At 36.7% G+C, this 23296-nt stretch overlaps 1 protein-coding gene across 1 annotated transcript; it reads left to right on the top strand.

The window, feature by feature from the left end:
* Positions 1-14820: 14820 nt before the first annotated feature.
* On the top strand, positions 14821-15686 carry LOC308517175 (activated RNA polymerase II transcriptional coactivator p15-like). Its single transcript, XM_081088241.1, has one exon. It carries the CDS (start codon positions 14847-14849, stop codon positions 15228-15230), a length of 384 nt encoding a protein of 127 aa, XP_080944367.1. The 5' UTR covers positions 14821-14846; the 3' UTR covers positions 15231-15686.
* Positions 15687-23296: the final 7610 nt, after the last annotated feature.

The raw sequence follows: 23296 nt of genomic DNA, 5'->3' as shown, positions 1-23296 counted from the left end.
TAATTTTAAGAACGCCATAGAAAGCAACTAATAAGAAAACTGTGCCAAGAGATATACTACAACAAATACATAAACATATCAAAACAAAATCCCCCCAAAGTGATCAATTAACCCACAGGAAGGCAAGAGGAGAAACAGGGGAAACAAACAGAAAACAATAATAAAACTTGAAGCACCTCAGATGTTCTTTAGTAGGTGAATCATTAAAAATAAAAAGAAGACCTCTGGTACATATATACCATGGAACACTCGTGACCATTAAAAAGAAATGGATTATTGATGCAAGCAACAGTCTGGAAGAATATCAAAGGAATTATGTTTAGTGAAAAAAGCCAATGCCAAATGTTGTATATTGCATGATTTCATTTATATAACATTCTTGAAATGACAAAATAATGAAAATAGAGAAAGATGAGTGGTTGCCAGGAGTTAAGGATTTGTGGTTATAAAAGGACAACCCCAGTGTCCACTAACAGATGACTGGATAAATAAAATGTGGTATATGCATACTGTGAGATATTATTCAGCTCTTAATAAAGAGAGAAATTATGAGACATGCTAAAACATAGATGAACCTCAAGGACATTATGCTAAGTGAAGTAAGCCAGTAAAATAAGAACAAATATTATATGATTCCACTTGAACTACTTTGAGTAGTCAAATTCATAGTGACAGAAAGTGGAATGGTGGTTGCCAGGGGCTGATAGGACAGGAAGGGGGGATGTGAAATTATTATTTAATAGGTAGAGTTTATAGTTTAACTGCAGACATTTGGATACCTGTAGAATGTTGATAGCACTACTCTCTACCACAGGAAAACAACCAATTTGGAAGCAGCCCAAATGCTTTTGATGAAGAAATGAATAAATAAATGGTGTTATATTAACAGAGTAAAATATTATGAAGCAGTGAAAGTTTAATGAATTGCAGCTAAATGCAACAATAAGTATTACGCTTTGTACACTAAGTTCGAGTATAAAAAAAATTAATTTTAGAAGACTAAAAGTAGTGCACATAAAAATGCACAATATATTCTGTAGGCCTGCATATACATGAGATTTGGCTTATTTTAAAAAAGCAAGAAAATGGAAAACAGGAACTTCTAAGAAAAAAAAGATTAGCTCTGACAGGAAGATGAATGGGTAGATAGAGATCTAGGTTAGGACAGGCATACAAAGATGAATATGTAAGTTATTGGTAATATTGTAGTTCCTGGATTGAGTGTTTATACATTTCATTTTTCCTAACTATGAATAAATAAGCAAATACACACACTGGCTGCCAATGGACTATTTATATTGGTCCAGTTATGATGAGTTCAATTTTGTATGCCTGATTTCCATAAGAAAAATAAATACGATTTAATTTTTACATGGTGATGACTCCACTGTTTCCACAGAAACCATTATTACAGTGGAAGCCCACTGACTTACAGAAACTCTGGTTTCCAGTGCTGAAAGAGACTTTCTGTTTAGCTTCTACCACACAGAAAATCAGGAGGTCTTTGGGCATCCCCAAAGTAGTTCTCATATCACTAACCTTCCCTGATCTGTGTGGAAATAAAAATAATTCTTCTAAAAGGCACAGGAAGACATTCTATCTGTCAATGGGGATATTTTAATTGTCCCTAAAGCTCCTTCATTTTTAGGAAACCTTATTTTTACAGCTATCACTCAACATTGGAACCTGCCAATCACGAAGCCAGACTTTCCCATTTTTTAGATGATGGTCAAACCCATGGAAGTGGAATTGTCTTCAGTACTGCTCAAGTCACTGAAAGTCAGTGAAAATAGGTCGATTTTGATTGTTGGCCACGCTGAAATTTGTGACTTTCCCCAACCAGTTTAGGACTTCCATGATCTGGAAAACCAACAGTGGCTGAGAAGTAGACCGAGTTGTGGTTTTCATGAGTCATCAATGCTAATCACAACTGGTTTCCAGGCAAACTCCAGTGGCATTTCTGGTCCTGTGGAAACGCATTAAAATGTCCCTTTTTCTGACGGCATGTACACTCACTTTCCACTGGGCACTTTCCAACCTCAGTGGGTTAGTGTTTTAATAGCTGCCTTCCTCAGCCAGGAAACAGTTTAAGCTATAATTCCTTCAAATTGGTAAAAATAGATCTTTCTGGGGACTACAACCTCCGAGTCAACTGAGGAAAACAACTGAGCAGAAGGATGAAGTGAAAACACATCAGCTAAACAATAAAAACAAGGCATTTTATTTCAATGCGAGACAATTTGCAGTCGAAATTTCGCAGTATCTCATAACTTCAAAATAGAAATGAAGGCCAACTTTTGATATGATTTTAAATTAGGATCATGATGGTCTTCTGCACAAACCTTAGGAGTGTTATTTAAAAAACAAAACTGGTGGAAGCCAGACAAGACAGTAATGCCTCAGAACATTCAGTTTGCTGAAGACAAGGTCATTTTGCATTTATTCATTTACCCATCCACTTATTTATTGATTACTAGATATCTTCTGAATGGAAGGTTCTGGGTATTGGTGCAAACAAGAGTTTATATCTCTTAGGATTTATTTTCTTATGATAAAGATAGATTGAGATTTTAATCTGTCACTAAACTAAAACAAATCTCTTTTCTAACATTTTTTTCAACATATTTTTGAAGCTTGAATATCATACTAGTATGAGAAATAAATTTAGAGGTTGCTTTGTCTTTTTTTAAAAATAATTTTATTGATATTTTACAGAGAGGAAGGGAGAGGGATAGAGAGTTAGAAACATCAATGAGAGAGAAGCATCGATCAGCTGCCTTCTGCACACCCCCAACAAGGATGTGCCTGCAACCAAGGTACATGCCCTTGACCGGAATCGAACCTGGGACCCTTCAGTCCCCAGGCCGATGCTCTATCCAGTGAGCCAAACCAGCTAGGGCAAGATTGTTTTCTCTTTAGGAACTTTGTCATATGCTTAAAAATTATATCAAACTGTCTTATACTTCCGAACATTACTAAAGAAATAAATCTATAATATCTTTGGGAATCAATATTACTGAAATTTGTTTTTAATATGTCTCATTTGTCCCACACCATTTTGTACTGTGAATTACCTGTGAGACTGTGAAAACCATTCAGTTGAAACAATGCTTTTGGAGGAGGGAGGGACTCAAGCAGAGCCCATTGTAAGTGTAATTCCAATTTTATTCTCAAAGATCTGATCTTTGGAAGTACCTATAGAACTGTAGCAAACAGTGACACTTCATTGTGAAGATAGCATATTGGCATCTACTTATAACGAATATATTTTTTACCTTAGAATCCCTTGAAAGCCTGTAAGCACCTAATTGCTACTGAAGAATATGCCCATAGCACCCTATCGTAAAGGAAGATACAAAACATTGATGCAAGTCAGAAGCTACTGAACTCTAATTTCTTACGACAGGTTTGACTTCTTGTTGCAATTAATTTAAAAGATTTACAGAATATTTTTTATAAAAAGATATAACTAAAATAGCATGTATAAATACACTAAATGAAAATAATGAGACTGAAGACCTAGATACTCTCACCAGTGAGAGCCAATTTTGTTTCAACTTAGAAATAATAGAGGCAATAAAAGGTAAGCCAAGATGTATAAGGAATCAAACTTCAGCAATACATATCGAGCTTCTCATGTTTTTTCTTTATATTGATCTTTTTATGTTGCATGTACTGAATTTCGAATTCCTCATGAATTGTATATGATGAAATAAATGAGGGGAATATGAAAAACAAACACCAACAAATATAAAAAAGCCCAGGAGGAAACCAAATATATGTAAAAAATTATTAATTTATTGAATACATATAGTATATTGAGTGTTTTGGGTTCAAGATACTCTATTTAATGCTACATGAGATATAAATATGGTAAACTAAAAAATCTCCACTTTCCCAATTTATGTTTCTGTTGGAAGATAAGAGAAATAAACATGTAGATCTAAAACCTAAAAACTCAAATAAATATTAGGCCCTCCAGCATACTTATTCAAAGAACTTTATAAATTTCTTTGCTTTTATAGTGCTTAAACAGTACTTATTTTTGTGTTTATTTCTGACTCACATACCTTTTAAAAATACCTATTACCCCCTTTAGGCTGTAATTTTCATGAGGATAGGAATTATCCCTGTTTAGCAGGCTCATATTTTCTCAGCACCTAGCATAATATCAAGCACATAAAAACACTCAATAAATGTTTTTGAATGAGTGACCAAATAAATGAATTTAAGTAGAATGATAACAGTATATTTATTTTAAGAAATGCTGTTACCATTATAATTAGCTAGTAATTAATAATAGGAAAGGAGCAAAGGAGAGGCAGACATTATAAGCATATTTATTTGGGCAGTTTCACCAGGAAGCTGCAACTTTACACTCCCCAGGGAACCACCAGTCCATTTCCTGCAGATCACTGTGGAAAGGGACTGAAAAAAAGGGAAGGTGGGTGCATGGGCAGTGAGTCAGGTGACACTGGGAAGGTACTTGCCTGTCAGTCTAACCTGGCAACAAAGATAATTGGCTGGGCTGGGAGAGGGAGGAGAAGGAGCTAATGCAAATAAGTGAATCCTGAAGGCTTAATTGGTAAAGTTCCTAGTTCAATTTTCCAGACAAAGGAATTCTCTACTGGTTTTCTTATACCTTTTGCTTTGCTCCTATTTCCTTGCACTCACCCCATTCCCTCCATAGCCATGTGGCCCTTAAAGCCACATAGCATGTGGACCCCCCACACACAATAGACTATAGCTCAGAACACAAACTAAGCTAGCCTAACTCTGGACTGGGCTGTGCAAGTATGGAATGGAAACTAGGCAACAGCTTTAATCTTAGTTCTGCTGAAGAAACAGCTGTACTTTTTTTATGGTGGGACAGAGGGAGAGGGACTGCAATAACTCAGGGGCTTAATTTCACGCAAATAAATACCCCTTATTCTCCCATGCAAGTCTCAGAAATCCCACTTCCCCCATCAACCAGTAGCAAGTAGTAGGGACATGGAGAGCACCCTACCAACAACAATACAATGTAATAATAGGAAAAAAACAAAACATGATAATAGTGAGTATAATCATGTTGAAATATTCAGATCATAACATTTAGGAAAAATATCAAACAATGATAGAAAATTATACATAAAAAGTAATTTTCAATATGTAAAAATAGATGCTTAAAGAGAGGAAATATATAAAACTAGAGACCCAGTGCATGAATTCATGCACCAATGGGATCCCTTGTCCTGGCCTGCAAGATTGGGCTGAAACTGGCTTTCTGATATCCCCTAAGGGGTCCTGGATTGTGAGAGGAAGCAGGCCAAGCCAAGTAACCCCACCGTAGCATGATTGGGGCTGGGAAGGGAGAGGGGAAGTTGGCCAGCCAGGGCGGGACTGCAAAAGGGCTCCAGGGCATGTCTTGCTGGTCTCCCTCAGTCCTGATTGGCCTGACCCTAGTAGCAAGCTAACCTACTGGTTGGAGCATCTTCCCCCTGGTGGTTAGTGCATATCATAGTGAGCGGTTAATTGGCCTTATCATATCATTAGCATATCACACTTTGATTGGCTGAACAGATGATCAGATGACCTGACACTTAGCATATTAGGCTTTTATTATATAGTATTAGAGGCCCAGTGCACAAAATTCGTGCACAAGGCTGGGGGGGATTTCTCAGCCCAGCCTGCATCCTCTCCAGTCCAGGACCCCTTGGGAGATGTCCCACAGGGATCAGGCCTAAACCAGAAGTTGGACATCCCTCTAGCAATCTGGGACCACTGGCTCCTAACTGCTTGCCTGCCTGCTGGCCTGATCACCCCTAACTACCTTTGCCTGCCAGCCTGATTGATCCCTAACTGCTCTCTTGCCAGCCAGATTGCCCCTAATCGCCTCTGCCTCGGCCCTGGCCACCGAGGCTTTGTCCAGAAGGACGTCCAGAAGATGTTTGGTCTAATTAGCATATTACCCTTTTGTTATTATAGATGTTTCCTGAAGTTTTTTTTTGTTTGGAAAAACATGAATTAAATTTGTTCTCTTCTTTTACAATCTTCTCTATTTTTAAAATTTGCTATAATAATCCAACATTCTCTTTCAGATAATGCTTATAAATAATAACTAAGTGTTGTTGACAATAGGTTCATCACAGGGTTTTGGAAAAGTTTTTTTTGTTTGTTTGTGTGTTTTTTAAATATATTTTATTGATTTTTTACAGAGAGGAAGGGAGAGGGATAGAGAGTTAGAAACATCAATGAGAGAGAAACATCGATCACCTGCCTCCTGCACACTCCCTACTGGGGATGTGCCCACAACCAAGGTACATGCCCTTGACCGGAATCGAACCTGAGACTCTTGAGTCCACAGGCTGATGCTCTATCCACTGAGCCAAACGGTTAGGACTGGAAAAGTTTTAATGAGATTGTAGACCTATTAAAGGAGATAATAGCTAAAGAGATTATGATTTAGTATGCTAATTATAGCCTCTAGGGGAAATTCCTGAGAATGATCCTGACTCCATGTGGTATATAGAACCTTCAATATCAAGAATTAAAGCTATTTTTCAAAAAGGATTTTTAATAATGGTCTTAAACAACTACTTAAGCACCTAGTTCTTTTACTTTGTTTATTTTAACCAATCAAGAAAATTAGACTTAATTCATAGACCATTTGATTTGGCTATTTTATTTAATAGCCAAGTTCAAACTTTTCACTTCACACTTAATAAAGTCATTCTAAATAGTAATAAAAGTTCCAATAACAGAATTATCATTCTTGTAGTCTTGTACTTTGTGTCCTTGTTTTCCTGAGTGACAATGATCATTTATTTTGATTATAAATGTACTATAAGTCAAAAAATAGTATGGGCTCTCAAATTCTAGGAAATTTAATAAAACTTGCTAGGAATAAACTGCCAAGAACAATGAGTTAGTACTTTTTTTTTCTCTATTATTATACTTTGAAAATTTCAAACACACCACAAAGTTGAATTGTTGTACAGTGAATACCTATATAAGTACATCATTTTTTGCCATTAACATTTTATTTAATCACCTATCTATCTTGCCATCCTTCAAAGCGCATCAGTCCTACAAATCTTATTTCTGAATACATTTCAAAACAAATAACACAGTTCTTTCCACATATTTTAGCCTACATTATTAACCAAGATTGAATATTTATATATTCTTCTTATTTAAAAACTGCATACAATAAAATGGGCAAATATTGTGTGTATAGTTATGACAGTGAATAACCTTATGTAACCCATATTTCTATGAAAATTCATAATATTACCACCACCCTGTTTGGAGACCCCCCCCCCCCCCCCCCACCACTATGTCCCTTTCCCAATCAATCCTCACCTCTACTTCCTGAGGAAAACACTGTTCTGATTGTTTTATACCACAGTTGAGTTTTGCCTGTTCTAGAACCACATATGACTGTCATAATGAAATGTGTGCTCTTTTGGGTAAGAGTTAATTCACTCAGCATAGTGGTTTTGAGATTTAAACATTTTTATGTATCAGCAACATATTCTTTTTTATTGCAGAATACTGTTCTATTGTATGAATACACCAGTTTGTTCATTCATTCTCCTATTTTGGATCTGGGATTACTTCCATTTTACAACTATTATGAATGAAGTTGGTGTTGGAGTTGGTTCATTGGCGCTACTGTGTTATGCCTTTTAATAACAAAGTAAACTCCAGTGGCTGATTTTCAAGCCACAGACATGAGGTGAGTGCACGAAAGAATGAATAAGGGGAAGAAATGCATGAAGAGGCTTAGATCCTCATGGGAAACGCTTCCTTGTCAGACATGTTCAGAAGAGAGAACACAGGACAAGTAACAGTTTTCTAAACCTATGAACATAAATCTTTACAGCCCCACTGATTGTTCCCTTTAAGGCAGCAGTTCTCAACCTGTGGGTCGCGACCCCTTTGGGGGGGGGTCGAACGATCCTTCCACAGGGGTCACCTAAGACCATCGGAAAACACATATATAATTACATATTATTTTTGTGATTAATCACTATGCTTTATGTTCAATTTGTAACAATGAAAATACATCCTGCATACCAGATGTTTACATTACGATTCATAACAGTAGCAAAATTACAGTTACGAAGTAGCAAGGAAAATAATTTTATGGTTGGGGGTCACCACAACATGAGGAACCATATTAAAGGGTCGAGGCATTAGGAAAGTTGAGAACCACTGCTTTAAGGATTTTATCAGAAAGAACAAAACTAAGTCTCCAACCCCTCTGGTCCTCCCTGCCCCTCCCCCTCCCCCCCCCCCCCCAAAAAAAAAGGGATATTGGTGAATGCTTGAGACAGCAGCCATCTTTGGGATACATATCATCCAAGTCAAACTTCAGAGGCATGTGGCTGTCAGGGAAGGCCTCTCTAAATGCATTCTAAAAGCAAGGTGTTTCCTATCATTGGGACACTCACAACTCCTGACTTTGGACAGACCTTTTATCAACTAATTATCAGAAAACCCCAGGAGGCTTGGCCACTTCACTGCACGAGGGCTTTGAGGCCCTTTTGATGTCTGTTCTTGGCATGCCAGGGGGTAATTTACACAAAGATAAAAAGCATTCACCGCACTAAAAGGCTATTCTTAATAGATTAAAGCTTTATATAGCTGGTTCAATGACAAGGTCTTTCCCTATATATTTTCATTCTCCTCTAGAGTAAGTGTGCAATCATCTTGTGCAGGTAATAAGAGAAAATTACACCAGTAAAAGGAAAACCACAGTTTTGTGATTTGAAGGCAAATGAAACAGAATGAGGTGAAATGAAGTGACCAAGATCATAGGAAGACAAGAGATGTTTTGCTAGAATAAATTTAATTTCTTAACCCTTTATAAATTTTTTGAAATACTGAATGGCTTTCCCATAAGCTCTTGTTTTGTAGGTGGCCTACGTGTTACTTACTCCTGAGAACATGCTCCTTACATTAGACACAAAGTTATCACCAGAAAGGAAATTTAAATGTTCGCTCATCTTGCCGGGGAATGAGGTCAAGAGCAGAAGGTATTATTAGGGATCTAAGAGAGGCCCAAAGCAAATTCACAACCTTGAGGGAATTTATAGTGTAGTGGAGACTGAATTAATATATGTTGGATCTCGGAAAATGTGAAGAAGACTTAATAAAAAGGAAGTGAAAGGTGATAAGACAAACTTTTTTCATTCATTATTTTTTTAGTCCTCACCAGAGGATATTTTTCCATTGATTTTTAGAGATAGTGGGAGAGAGAAAGACAGAAATATCAATGTGAGATTGGTTGCCTCCTGCATGCACCCCAACTAGGGCCAGGGCCAGGGAGGAGCCTACAGCCAAGGTAAGTGCCCTTGACTGGAATCAAACCCAGGACCCTTTTGTCTGAAGGCCTGCCTATGTTCTACCCACTGAGCAAAACTGGCTAGGGCCAGACAAACTTTAAATATAATAATTCAACAACATGTATGGCAGGTGGGTAGTCAGAGGAAAGGAAGACCCCCAAGGAATTACTAAACGTATAATAGGCCTTAGAAAAATGGGCAGAATCTGATTTTGACAGGAGGAGGGGAGAGAGAGAGAGAGAGGAGAGAGAGAGAGAGAGGAGAGAGAGAGAGAGAGAGAGAGAGAGAGAGAGAGAGAGAGAGAGATTAAAAAAGAAATCATGGTAGTGGTTGCATAGAAAGTTGAGTCCATAAGAGAAAAACAGCCTTTGGCTATAGTATTTCCAGCTGTTCCCATGTACTCTGGAGATTAGGTACACTATATTTGTTAGCAGAGATTATTGGGTAGTTTATTAACCTGGATGTTCACTTTACTCTTTGTACTCTACTCTTTAATAGGATTTTACAGCCTTTCAATAATTAAGCAATGTTCATTTCTGAAAGACATCGGTACCTTTGTGGATATCATAAACCTAATATCTCTTATTAAATAAACCTCTAAGATGTTTGTATGTCACTGTTTTAAATGTAGAGCGTAGAGAGAGGAGAAGAAAACTTAAACAGCTTTTTCAGGTGAAGTCTGTGAGTCCTTTTCAATGTGTTGTTTTTGAGCACAATCCATTTCTGGGCTACCAATGGTTCATTTTTTACCTTTAGGCTTGAGCCAGGTGTGTGGATCTGTCGGTTGTTTCTCACCCATCTCTGTTCCCACTGCAGTGCTGCCTGTGGTCTACAAAACCCGAAGAGTAGCAGCTAGAATCCTTTACAATGCAGTGCCCCTCATTGTTGGGATCCAGAATGGCCACTCCATCCTCCAGGCTCTGTGCCATGTGTCAGATAGTTCTCTCGGGGAGCCAGCTGCACACATCTCCTTCAAGGGCTTTTGAGACCAGCCCTCCACAATGTCAGTGGGCCCTTCTATTGATGTCCTATCTTGTCTCAGACTGCTGTAGTAACAATATATTCTTCTTAAACTATAATGCATGAAGAGTGGACATTCCTCATGCAAATGGAACTGCCCTTCTCACTCTGCTCATGGGTTCCTCCCTCCTTGGTAGTGGTATGTGGAAGCAACAATCTATATATATAAAAGCCTAAGCGACCGTTATGACCGAACAACCAACAACTGGCCTGTAGCTATGACACGCACTGACCCAGACCTTGCAGCTGGGGCTCTGACAGCCCTGAATCTGGTTCACCTGCACCCCAGACCCAGACAGGAGGGAGGAGGGAGCCCTATTGCTCTCAGAATTGGCTGTTGGTTAGCTTGCTACTAGAGCCCTGACAGCCCTGAATCTAGTTCACCCACACTCCAGACCCAGACAGGAGGGTCCCCACCCATGCAAAAATTTGTGCACCGGGCCTCTAGTGTAGTTAATAATGAAATAAATAACACTCCTATTGCCTAAAGAGTTCAAGGCAAGACACCGTTGGAAATGTGTTGTTCATTTACCTGTACTATAATCTTCTGAAAGATGAATGGAAAATGATCAGAAAACAAATTATCATCTACAATTCAGCATGCTTTTAGTAAGACTTACATTGAGGGTCATCATCAAAGAAGCAGAGTAAGGACTTTTGAAATAATCAATAGAAGCTACTATTTACTGTTGGCATAATGATTGATTTTATACCATGAGTAAAAATGTAACTAGTATTTTAATAGCTGTATTATGGACCTAAAGAGGTGAGGGGTCTTAATTATTTCAATACAAAAATGTTGGGAAGAACCATGGCATTCTGAATATCAACCGCATTGCTCTTTTTCTCAGGATGGGAGATATAAAATTAGCCAGAAACAGCACATTTGATAATAATGAATACATTTGATAAAAATGGGATGGTCTCTAGACCTGAACAAGAAGAGGTCATGCCTAGGTACTTTGAAAAATCACGGGCACTGACTGGCAATGATATATATGTAAGCACCTCTTCTTAATTCTTTATCCGTTTTTCATTGATAAATTACCAGATCTCAAATGGGCCCTTGAATTTTAGAATATATTTTTAATAAGTTGTTTTTATAGACAGAGGCCCCTCAAAACAATTTGCTCCAACCCATACACAACTTAGGACCTACTTTACTCTTGACTGCATCTAGTTATGTAGGTTGTACACATGCAATTACAGAGTGCCTCCATTCTCATAGACTATAAGGAGAATGACATCAAATCGTGTCATGGAGAATAACCCCATCTTTTAATGTCTTTTCTGCCTCCCCCCTTATTCTGTTAGCAGTTGCCAACAGCCTTAGATTTTTTGTTTATCTTTAAGGAAATTTTCTTTAATTCTTGAATCTTGTCAGCCAAAATGTTCAACAATCCAACCTCAGCCATGGTTCCCAAAGTCATCCCCTCCTGCCCATCTTCTTCGTTAAGGACCAGTTTACTAGTATTTAAATAGGCTACCTCGGCTCCTGTCTCTCTCCAAGCCCCATCCTTACATGGAGGACCATATTGCTTTCAAGTAACTATTCTGTAATGGATATTCAAGTTCTCCAAAGACTTCAGGGTAAAATTTTAACCCCTCAGTTAGGTACATAAGGCTTTTTATAATCTTGTTCAAACCTCCACTTATTGTTTAATCTCTTTGTGTTAATACCACACATTTGACACTTCTTTCCCATGGCCATCTTCTGAACAAAAAACAAGCCTTAACTATTTTGTATATGCTGACTCTTTCTTTCTAGAAAACCTTTCTTGCACTGGATGCCTGGCAAGGTCTGCTTACCCTAGAAGATGCAGCTGAGAAAAGCATTTTTCTGTGATGTTTTCCAGGATCTTCTGGCAAGTTCAGCAGCTCTCTCCTTCATGCCCCCTATCATTATTCATTTATCACATTACATGTGAAATTATTGCTTGTATTGGTGTTATTGTACTGGATTGTGAACTACTTGAAGCCTAAGACCATGTTTTGCTCATATTTGTGTTTGCAATGCATGAGAAATGGGTGTTCATTAAATATATATCAATCAATGAATAAACCCCATTGGATTCTCACATGTATTTTCCCATAATCTCTCTTTTTGTAGAAATGTTAATTTCTATCCAAGTTTATAGTAAATGAACTTGTAAGTAAATGAACTACAGGCAAAATTCATTATTTTCTAGAGTACTCATCAAAATATGTTAATGTACAATTATCAAAAGATGTAAGTGAAAGAGTTTAAAGAGATAAAATGACTATTTTATAAAACTGTTTGAATCAAGTTCTTTTAAATTGTGGCTGTTTCTTAATTACAGTTTCCTGTCATTGAATCTTTTTTACTAGATCCTACCCATTATACTAACTTGGAAAGTTGAAAGGAAACCCATCAGCAGAAAAACATATATTTATGTTCTAGACAAAAGTATAATTAAAATGCTAGAGTAAAAAAGTATGAAAAACCTATCATAAATCAAGCAAGAAAAAAAGGAAGAAATCAGATTACACATAAGTATTAATGCTTAAAGTAAGTAGTGATTTGGAAACCAGAAAAGCAGCTGGAAGTTCATTTTTTTTCAAAAAAAAAATAGGAAGAGAAACAAAGTAAGGAAGTTGGCTAAAGCTGTATAGATAAATAGTCTATAGGAAACAAAAGAGTGGGACAAAGTAGAGAATACTACCAATTTAAGGCTTCAAATATCAAGACATCCTTACATTTAATGACATATGTTGGCCTTGCTTTTTATACTCTCTTGACTAAGGCAGAGACAACTCTGAACATGTAGGTAAGTGAGTACACTAACTAGGAAGAAAAATTGATTAAAGTGACCCTGAGGTAGCCTTAATAAGATCAAATAAATCACTTGATTTAAAAAATCTTGAGACCTTACATTAAGGTGGTTCAAAACGTTCACAATTTGGTAGGTACCCTCAAATATACACCACATCAAACATTTAATAAAAATGGCTATATAAATATAGGCAACCAAAATATCGTAACTACACTATAGAAAAAAATTTTAAATGTATGAGAACTTTTTATTAAAAAAAGAAAAGGAGTGATCATGGATAAAGAACCTGGCTTAATTTGGGGACATGAAACCGAATGTGCCAGGTCAGGATGTTCAATGGGATGATGGTGACTCAATGCGCCATGAGAGATGTAATATGGAGTCAAGTTTGCTGTGAAAGCTAAAGGATAGAGAGTGGTGGGTGAGCTCTCACACTCATAAATGAGAAGGAAAAGTAGGTATATTTGAAACTCTAGTTTATTGGGAGGCAAGGAGCTGGGGAGGCCAAAGGATGCTGACTCATTCTTATGACTAGTAACTGAATAAAGAGTGAGTGGTAGCCACAACTCAGTCAGGGGCAGTGCCCTGAATCATCATTTTAAGACTTTGTGTTGGATTGAGAAACCCTGGATTTGAACCACCCATGCATCTGTTAGCCAGGAGGAACAGGAATACACAGGGTTGAGAGTGAAATATAAAAATAAAAATAAACCCCAAAGACTCAAATACCTTTTCACACAAAATAAGCCTATAAAGTGAATATTAAAAAATATAAAAAGAAAGCTAATGATTTAAAAATAACTTTCACACTGATTAGTAGATCAATTAAAAGGAAGGAAGACAGACGAAAGAAAGAAAGAAAAGAAAGAAAGGAAGGAAGCAAGGAAGGAAGGAAGGAAGGAAGGGAGGGAGGAAGGAAGGAAGGAAGGAAGGAAGGAAGGAAGGAAGGAAGAAAGAAAGAAAGAAAGAAAGAAAGAAAGAAAGAAAGAAAGAAAGAAAGAAAGAAAGAGAGAAAGGGATGTTGGTGGTGAAGATGGGTACAGGTTGGAATCCTGTGCATTGCTGGTGAGAACCTAAAATAGTGCAATCACTGTGGAAACAGTATGGCAGTTCCTCAAAAGTTTAAACCTAGAATTAGCATATAACCCAGCAATTCTAGTTCTGGATATATAAATCAAAATATTTGAAATCAGGAATTCAAGCAGAAATTTGTACACCCATGTTCATAACAGCACTGTTCACAATGTCCTGGGTAGAAGCAACCCAAGCATTTATCAATTAATGAACAGATAAACAATATATGGTATATACATACAATAAGAACATTATTCAGGCTTTTGGGAAGGACATTCTGACACACGCTGTAACATGGATGAAACTTGAGGACATTATGGTAAGTGAAATAAACCAGTTACAAGAAGACAAAATGTATGATTGCACTTATATGAGGTCCTGGTGCAGTCAAATTTATAGACAGAAAGTAGAATGGTAATTGCCAGAGGCTGGGAGGAGGGGACTGTGGAGTTGGTGTTTATAAGAACAGAGTTTTAGTTTGGGAAGAAACAGAAAGTTCTGGAAATGAATGGTAGTGATAGTTGCACAATACTGTAAATGTGCATAATGCCACTGTACTTTAAAATGGTTAAAATGGTAAATATCATGGTTTTGAGCAGGGCAGGTCGGCGGCAGCGGCGCAGCAATGCCTAAATCAAAGGAACTTGTTTCTTCAAGCTCTTCTGGCAGCAATTCTGGAAGTGAAGTTGACAAAAAGTTAAAGAGGAAAAAGCAAGTTGCTTCAGAAAAGCCTGTAAAGAAGCAAAAGACTGGTGAGACTTCAAGAGCCCTGTCGTCTTCTAAACAGAGCAGCAGCAGCAGGGATGACAACATGTTCCAGATTGGGAAAATGAGGTACGTCAGCTTCCGGGACTTTAAAGGAAAAGTCCTAATTGATATTAGAGAATATTGGATGGATCAAGAAGGTGAAATGAAACCAGGAAGAAAAGGTATTTCCTTAAACCCTGAGCAATGGAGCCAGCTGAAGGAACAGATTTCTGACATTGACGATGCAGTGAGAAAACTGTAAAATCTGAGCCATATAAACCTGTACTGTCCTAGTTGTTTTAACCTGTCTTTTTACACTGGCTTTGTTTTTTAAATGTTGTTTTCCAGGCTATTGTATATTTGGATTGCTGAACTATTTGTAAGAATACTTTTTTTTTAATGTGCATTATTAAAAATATTCTGAGTGAAACTAATTGTCAACTTTATTAAGGGGGTTGCTTTGTGCCCACCACGTAGGGTAAAATAAAATCAAGTAATACAATCTTAAAAAAAATGATATTACAATAAAAAACATAACAAAACAAAATTAAATATAATAAGTTGTTCCAGGTAAAATAATACTTAAGCATTTGATAAAATCTAATATTAGTATAATGAAGATGCTGACACAAATGTCAGGAAGGACACATTTGGAAACTAAATGATGTTAGTGGGAGCCAAGATTTCACTAGATTTCTGCAACACCATGTCCTGTATATCCCCACTTACATACATCACTTAATGGCCACAAAATTGCTACCACATTTCTACAATCATTGCCACATTGAATGCAAGGGGAAGTCAGAAAGAGGTAACTGGCTTTCCTTGGGAGATGTTCCATTTCAATCAGGAAGGGAAGGGAATTTTAAATACTATGCGGATGTACTTCCCTCTCCATGACCAATGTAAATGCCCAACTTTAGATTAGCAGTCAAGAGAAATAAAGTCTGCCACATCTTGTTTCAAATTATATTTGCAAGATTTATCTATGTGGGGTTTTTTTCATTGTTGCTGATGAATGGTATTCCATTGTTTGAATAGATAACTTTTCATGTTAGATATTAAGGGGGTTTTCCCCATCAATTTTATGTCATTATAAACAATGCTGCTATCAATTTTCTGATACAAATTTCCTCCCCACATATGTAAGAAGTCTTTTGGAATGCATAACAAAGAGTGAAATGACTGGGTTACATGATATTTACATATTTAGCTTTACTAGATTCCACCAAATTGTACTTCAATGGAAATGTCTCAGATTATATTTCCACCACAAGTAATTAGAATTCCATTTCCATCAATTTGGTATTACAAAATTGTTTAACTTTGACTAATCTTATTACTGTGAAATCATTTCTAATTGTGATTTCATTTGCATTGTCCTGCATTTCAATGAATTTGAGGGCCTTTTATGCTGTTCTTTTGACCATTTGGTTTTCTCATTTCCTCAATTTCTCTTTCATATCCATTGTCTATTTCCCCTTTGGCTTGAGGTTTGTTTGTTTTTCCTAAATATTACTTGCACTCAGTCAATCCCAATTTTAATAGCTCTTATTTTCTTACTTTACCTACCAAATCTATAAAGATTAACATAAAAAATTCCTGTTCAAATGTTGCGTTCCATCTTTATAACTCAATATGTCTATTGAGAGAGTAAAAAATAAAGTTCTTCAATTGAGCTCCCCCCAAACAGATGTGTTTTATTACTCCCTCCTACTCACCCGTGGTTCAGTACTGTGGCTCTCTCTGCTCCCTCAGACGACTCCATCACTCTCTGAGGAGCCTTCACATGCCAAAGGCTTTGTACAATGAACAGAGAGGTTGACATGGCTGTGAATGCCCTTGCTTTGACCCCCTCTGACCTTAGTATCCTATATAATAAAGAGGTAATATGCAAATTAAACCTCACACCCTCACAAGATGGCTGCCTATGACCATGCCAGCAGGGGGGTTAGTGAGGAATGACCAACCAAATAACTGAACAAGCAGGCTGCATGGGGTAACCAGGCCAGCAGGTGGGGGGGGGGTAGTGGGGGATGATCAAACAACTGAGCAATCAGGCTGCGTGGGATGCCCAGGCTGGCAGGGGGGTTAGTGAGGGACGACCAAACAACTGAACAAGCAGGCTGCATGGGGCAACCAGGCTGGCAGGGGGTTAGTGAAGGATGACCAGGCCAGCAAGGGGGTTAGTGAGGGACAACCAGGCTGGCAGGGGGGACAGTTGGGGGTGACCAGGCCAGCAGAGGAGGCAGTTGGGGGCTACCAGGCCAGAAGAGGGGAGCAGTAAAGGGTGACCAGGCCAGTGGGTGGGACAGTTAGGAGCAACCAGGCCAGCAGGGAGGGAGAAGTTGGGGGCGACCTGGCCGGCAGCAAGGGGCAGTTAGTAGTGATCAGGCCAGCACACAGAGGCAGTGAGGGGCAATCAGGTCGGCAGGGAGGGCAGTTAGGGGTGACCAGGCAGGCAGGCAGGTGAGTAATTAGAAGGCAGTGGTCCAGGATTGTGAGAGGGATGTCCGACTGCCAGTTTAGGCCGATCCCCGGGATTGGGTCTAAACCATCAGTCGGACATCCCCCAGTGGTTCCGGATTGGAGAGGGTGCAGGCTGGGCTGAGGGGACCTATCCCCTCTGTGCACGAATTTTGTGCACCAGGCCTCTAGTCTTACATAAAAGACTTAGGACAGCAGGGAAAAGAGAATGAATCCTCCACCTCCTGTCATCAGAAAGTCTTTACCAGAGATTGGAGTTATGAGTAATGAAAGTAATTCCAAACTGTGCTGAAACAGGAAATCATATTTGGTGTTTGATAGAGCCTAGAGGTGAAAGACAAGCCTAACATATACTTCCCAGATGTGCTTCCCTCCACAAGTCAAGGCCACTTTGTTCAGGGTCAACAGCTAATTGGGAATGCTGGGATTTGAATCCTCAGTTTTACCCAGATAAGTCAGGTCAGCCCAACTAAAGCAATTTACAACCAATCAGATTTGTGCACCAGGAGCCAAGACTAAACTGGGCCCTGACAAGGACTATCTTGATTTGGAAGTGGAAGCTCTTGAAAGACAGGAGGGAGCTGATGACTGGGGAAAGAGAGATGAAAAAATTTCTCAACTGTTTTCATGCAAATGAGAAAATTGTCAAGAACTACAGAGAAGGTGAGGAGTCACAGATGTGAGTCTTTGGGAAAGATGCAGCAAGCTGGTTTTCAGGGCACTCTAGGTTGTTTCTCACAAATCAGAGAGTGAGGAAAATTTGAACAATTTAGGATTATCTGCTATGAGGGGAAACACATTTTGGGTTCACTTTAAACATTTTTAAAAAATGATTTCAGAGAGAGAAAGGGAGGAGAGAGATAGAAACTTCGATGATGAGAGAGAATCATTGATTGGCTGCCTCCTGCATGCCCCTTCCTGGGGATCAAGCCCACAGTCTGGTATGTGCTCTGACTGGGAATTGAATCTTGACCTCCTGGTTCATGGGTCAACACTTAACGAGCCACGCAGGCTGGGCTTGGACTCACTTTATATTCTTCCCTTCCATTACATCTCTTACAATTCAGTGTTGCTAATTAAATTCCAGAAAACAGAAGAGAAATAAAAGCTAGGTGGAAACACTTGGAAGGCACTTTCACAAGAGGCTCAGAAGGAATTGTGTAGAAGAAGTACTGCAGCAGAATAGGCAGGATGGAAGCTGAAGCTGTTTTTGTCATTGGCCTAAAGAGTTCTCTTAGGGCCTACTTCCATCTGAAAGTACAGATAAAGGATATTTAGTTCTGCAATTGCATCTGTGAGGATATATTTGATGAGGTAATAATAGTTATGGGGGGAAATGTATTTTTTATGTAAAATAAACACAAATGAGGCTGATCAGCAAACTAACTCTCAGGATGTAAATGCTTAGTCATATTCAAAACGATTCCTGTTGGGAGAAAATTGATAAAGAGCCACATACCCAAATCTTCAGAAGAGTTTGGATTATAAAATGATGCAGTGAATTAACATCTTGGGCAATAAAGGGAGAGTTTACAATCTCTTGATGGAGCTAAATTTTCAAGAAGAGAAATGAGCCAGACAAAAAGAAAAACAAGTCATTTGGTGATTTGGGCAGCATGTTGCAAATATATATAAATATAATAACTTAAATGGAAAAAATAGAAAATGAAGCTTAAAAAGTAAGTAATAAATATAAATAAATGTTAATTACTTTATAATTCATAGTTTATAACATACAGATTTATAGTATATAGTTAAGGTGTAATTCTCTATAACTTGCACTTAAAGAAATCTCTCAAGAGCATATACTCAACATATGCCATGAAAGAAATACACATTTTTTATTTTTATTTTTTAAACTCTCCCTATTAGAATTTTTTAAAAAAATATATTTTATTGCTTTTTTACAGAGAGGAAGGGAGAGAGATAGAGAGTTAGAAACATCGATCAGCTGCCTCCTGCACACTCCCCACTGGGGATGTGCCCATAACCAAGGTACATGCCCTTCACCGGAATCGAACCTGGAAGACACTCCATCCACTGAGCCAAACCGGTTAGGGCAGAAATACACATTTTTTAAATGTTTCTCCTTATGTTAGATAGAGAGAGGCTCCCTCTTTCAGACTAGAATAACTGTTTATACATATGCAGCTAATGCAGATATTATTTGTAAAACATGTTTTAAGATAGGGAGAGTGGATTAATTTACTAACCAAGGTATTTCAGGGATATGACAAGGGAGATGGTCTACAAAGATTACCAAACTCATTTTATTGTTTGAAAAATCAAAATATTAAAACCTTATTAGTTGAGGCCTTGGCTCACTTTGTGCTTCAATTGGTCCACAAGACATTTTTGAGAGATCAAATGATTGAAAAAGGAGGAACATCCTACAAGTGAATAACACTTTTTCTATTAAAAAGAGCTCTCATTTTTAAATTGTGAAGGCAAGAAGTGTCAAAAACTTTAGAATTATATGGATCACCGATTTTAAAAAAAATCTCTCCAACTTCTGGTATAATGTTCTGTACTTTCAAAGCAGATACATTGCACTTTACAGATGTATGTTCTAGTAAATGTGAATTTAAATTAAGATTAAATGTATGAACTCTACTTTTTGATTTTTACTAAAAACATTAAATATATCATCATGGGCATATTATTATCTTAACAGATAAAACTTGATTCTTTTAGACAAAAAAGAAATTTGGGAATTGACTAGGTAATTACATATTACTAATTACAGCATCCTGAAATTATGACAGCATTATTTTGGAAAAGTTTATCACTAGTAGTACTTCCCCTACAATTCTCCTCAATCATTCACAAGCTTTTTAATTTCTTTTCCTAACAAAGACTGTGAACTCACAGTCATTAACTAAAATATAGGTCTTTTCTTTTTTCTTTAATACATTTAAAAAAAATAAGTGGTATAGTTAAATAACAGAATGATTTTAACACTTATCAGACTCAAATGCTTTTGACCAAAATGTCCCTGTGAGTTTAAAGGCATTTTTTATAAGGTTAAAAATGGCTAACATTATTAACTTGTTAAACTTTGAGGATTTTGCTACCTTTTATTTATTAAATGTGCTTAAAATATTAGATCTTTATTGTTTGTGAATAGTTTATTGGATTACTCTCAAATTTCCATAGTAGTTAGGAAATAAACTACATGGCATTAAGAATATTTAGTAAGAAAAGACAATAATATGTTACAAATTGCCATTAGTGAGCTCAGAATAACCTTACTAGTTAATCAATATTGCAATAATCATTGTTCACAATTTTCAGTTGTTAATATGGTATAACTTTTATGGCATGTAAGCTAAAAATATTTCTGAATTGTTAATCCTATCATAAAAAAGGGAGTGAACCCTTAACTGCATTAGCTTTTTCAAACTAAAGTTTCTATAAGTTAATCAGCTTTCAACATCCCTTTGGCATTTATACCTACTGATTCTTAAATGTTAATATATTACTAAATTTATACTATGTTAGGACATAGTATTTGTATTTAATTATGATATTTAATTGAATAAATTATGCCATACTTATGGTATATATTCATAAAACATTTATTGGTATATGTTTATGAGGTATGATATATGTATATAAGGAGAAATATTATTCATGGTAATCATTACATTTTAGTTTTATTGCACATATTTGTTCAAATCAGAGTTTACAAATCACGTTTTATATAGGACAGTTTGCAGTTCTAAATTTCAGACATCTCCAAAGTTAACTAATTTAAAGTTATCAAAATTAGGAGATTTTTAATGAGTAATATAAACAAAATATAAATGAAGAGTTGCTTTATTAGGGGAGAGTGCCAATCTGTTGAAAATTCTAACAAAACTACTCATAAGTGTGTAATATGTTTAACTGATTGAAATTCTCTGAATATTTTAAGTAAAAATACTCACCCTCAGTCTTTTCTGCATTACTAAGAAATAGTTTCCTATTAATAACTAAGGAGTTTAAAATGGAGAGAACATATAATGAAAACTAACAATATGTTACAAGTAAATATAAGACTATAGAGTCTAAAGAAACACATCTTTCTATTTATATCAACTTTGTAGATAAAAGAATAGCTTTACAGACCTATGAAAGATTAACATTTTTTTAAAAAAAGTATCAGGTACCCCAGAAAAAAATAAAATGGAGATGTTCCATACTTTTGAAATTCTACAAATAATAAGAGCTTATAATTTAATTTGAGAAGCAATAACTCAATCTAGCTACTAATTGGAGCATAGGACATATTTCTTGAAGCAATAAGAGAAACAAGCTTTTTCTTTTAATCTTTGTCTTTGATATTGAATATTAGATTTAAAGATATTGATATGCTAAGTGATTTATACTTTCTTATTTAACAATTGCTTGAGGCTAGTATCTGACGGAGTATAGTTGTAACAGGTTTTGTATGCATGCAAGTCTGTGTTTCATTTTTACTAGACTTTATTTTTTAGGAAAGTTTTAGGTTTGCAGAAAAATTGAGAGGAACGTGTAGATATTTCCCATATGCCCCCCTGACCCCACAGATGCATAACCGCCCCATTATCAACATTCCCCAGAGAGTGGTACCTTTTTACAATTGAACCTACATTGACACATCATTATCACCCAAAGTCCATAGTTTTCATTAGAGTTCACTTTTCATGTTTTATATTCTATGGATTTGGACACATTTTAATGACATGTATCCACCATTACAATATCCTACAGAGTAGTTTCACTGCCATAAAAATCATCTGTGCTATGCCTATTCATCCTTCCCTCCCCAATAACCCCTAAAAACTACTAATCTTTTTACTGTTTCCAAAGTTTTGCCTTTGCCAGAATTTCATATAGTTGAAATCCTGTAGACTTCTCAGATTGGCTTCTTCCACTCAGTAATATGTGTCTAGGGTTCCTTGATGTTTTTTTATGACTTGATAACTTATTTCTTTTTAGTGCTGAGTAGTAGTTCATTATCTGGGTTTACCACGGTTTACTTATCTGCTCACTTACTGAAGAACATCTTGGTTGTTTTCCCGTTTTGATTATATTAAAGTAAGCTCCTATCAACACCTGTGCCCAGGTTTGTATGTGGACATAAGTTTTAAAATCCTTTGGGTAAATACCAAGTCACGCAATTGAGGGTTCGTATGGCATAATTTTGCTAAGTTCTATAAGTTGCAACAGTTTTAAAATAATAGAATTCTAAGTTAGGTGTAGGATACCATTTTAATATTAGGATTTTAAAAAAGGAAAGAAGAGAGCAACACTGTCAAAATTATTTTATGAGTGCAATTAGGCAAGAAAACACAATAAATTTCTTTTTGTCTTTTGTGGAAAAAATGTTAAAAAGATCTTTACCTCTTAGATAAAAAAATAGATGCACAAATAAAACCAACTGAATAATAATTCTGGGATTTAAAAAATCAGTATTAAAACAAATACATGGAAAGTTCCATTTCCAACTATAAGGTAAGTTACCTTCTCAGATAGACTTTTTCAACGAAAACAACTAAAATACCAGATAATTTAAAATTAAAAAAAATGTTTAAAATTTTATAGGAAAGTAAAAACTACATAAGTTGCCCTAGTGGTGTGGCTCAGTAGTTTAGCATCAACCTATTAACCTGGAGGTCACCGTTCCATTTCCATTCAGGGCACATGCCCAGGTTGCCAGCTCAATTCCCCCAGTAAGGGATGTCCAGGAGGCAGCCAATTAATAATTCTCTCTCATCATTGATGTTTCTATCTCTCTATTCCTCTCCCTTTCTCTCTGAAAGCAATAAAAAATATATTTTTAAAAATAACTACATAAGCCAAAATTTATAAGAATCT

Source organism: Myotis nattereri (genome assembly GCF_964212035.1).
Source record: "Myotis nattereri genome assembly, chromosome: 3".
Classification (NCBI taxonomy): domain Eukaryota; kingdom Metazoa; phylum Chordata; class Mammalia; order Chiroptera; family Vespertilionidae; genus Myotis; species Myotis nattereri.
This window is presented reverse-complemented; position numbering and strand designations above follow the sequence as displayed.

Excerpts from the sequence above, each read along its gene's own strand:
- LOC308517175 (XM_081088241.1), top strand. The coding sequence starts at position 14,847 with ATGCCTAAATCAAAGGAACTTGTTTCTTCAAGCTCTTCTGGCAGCAAT.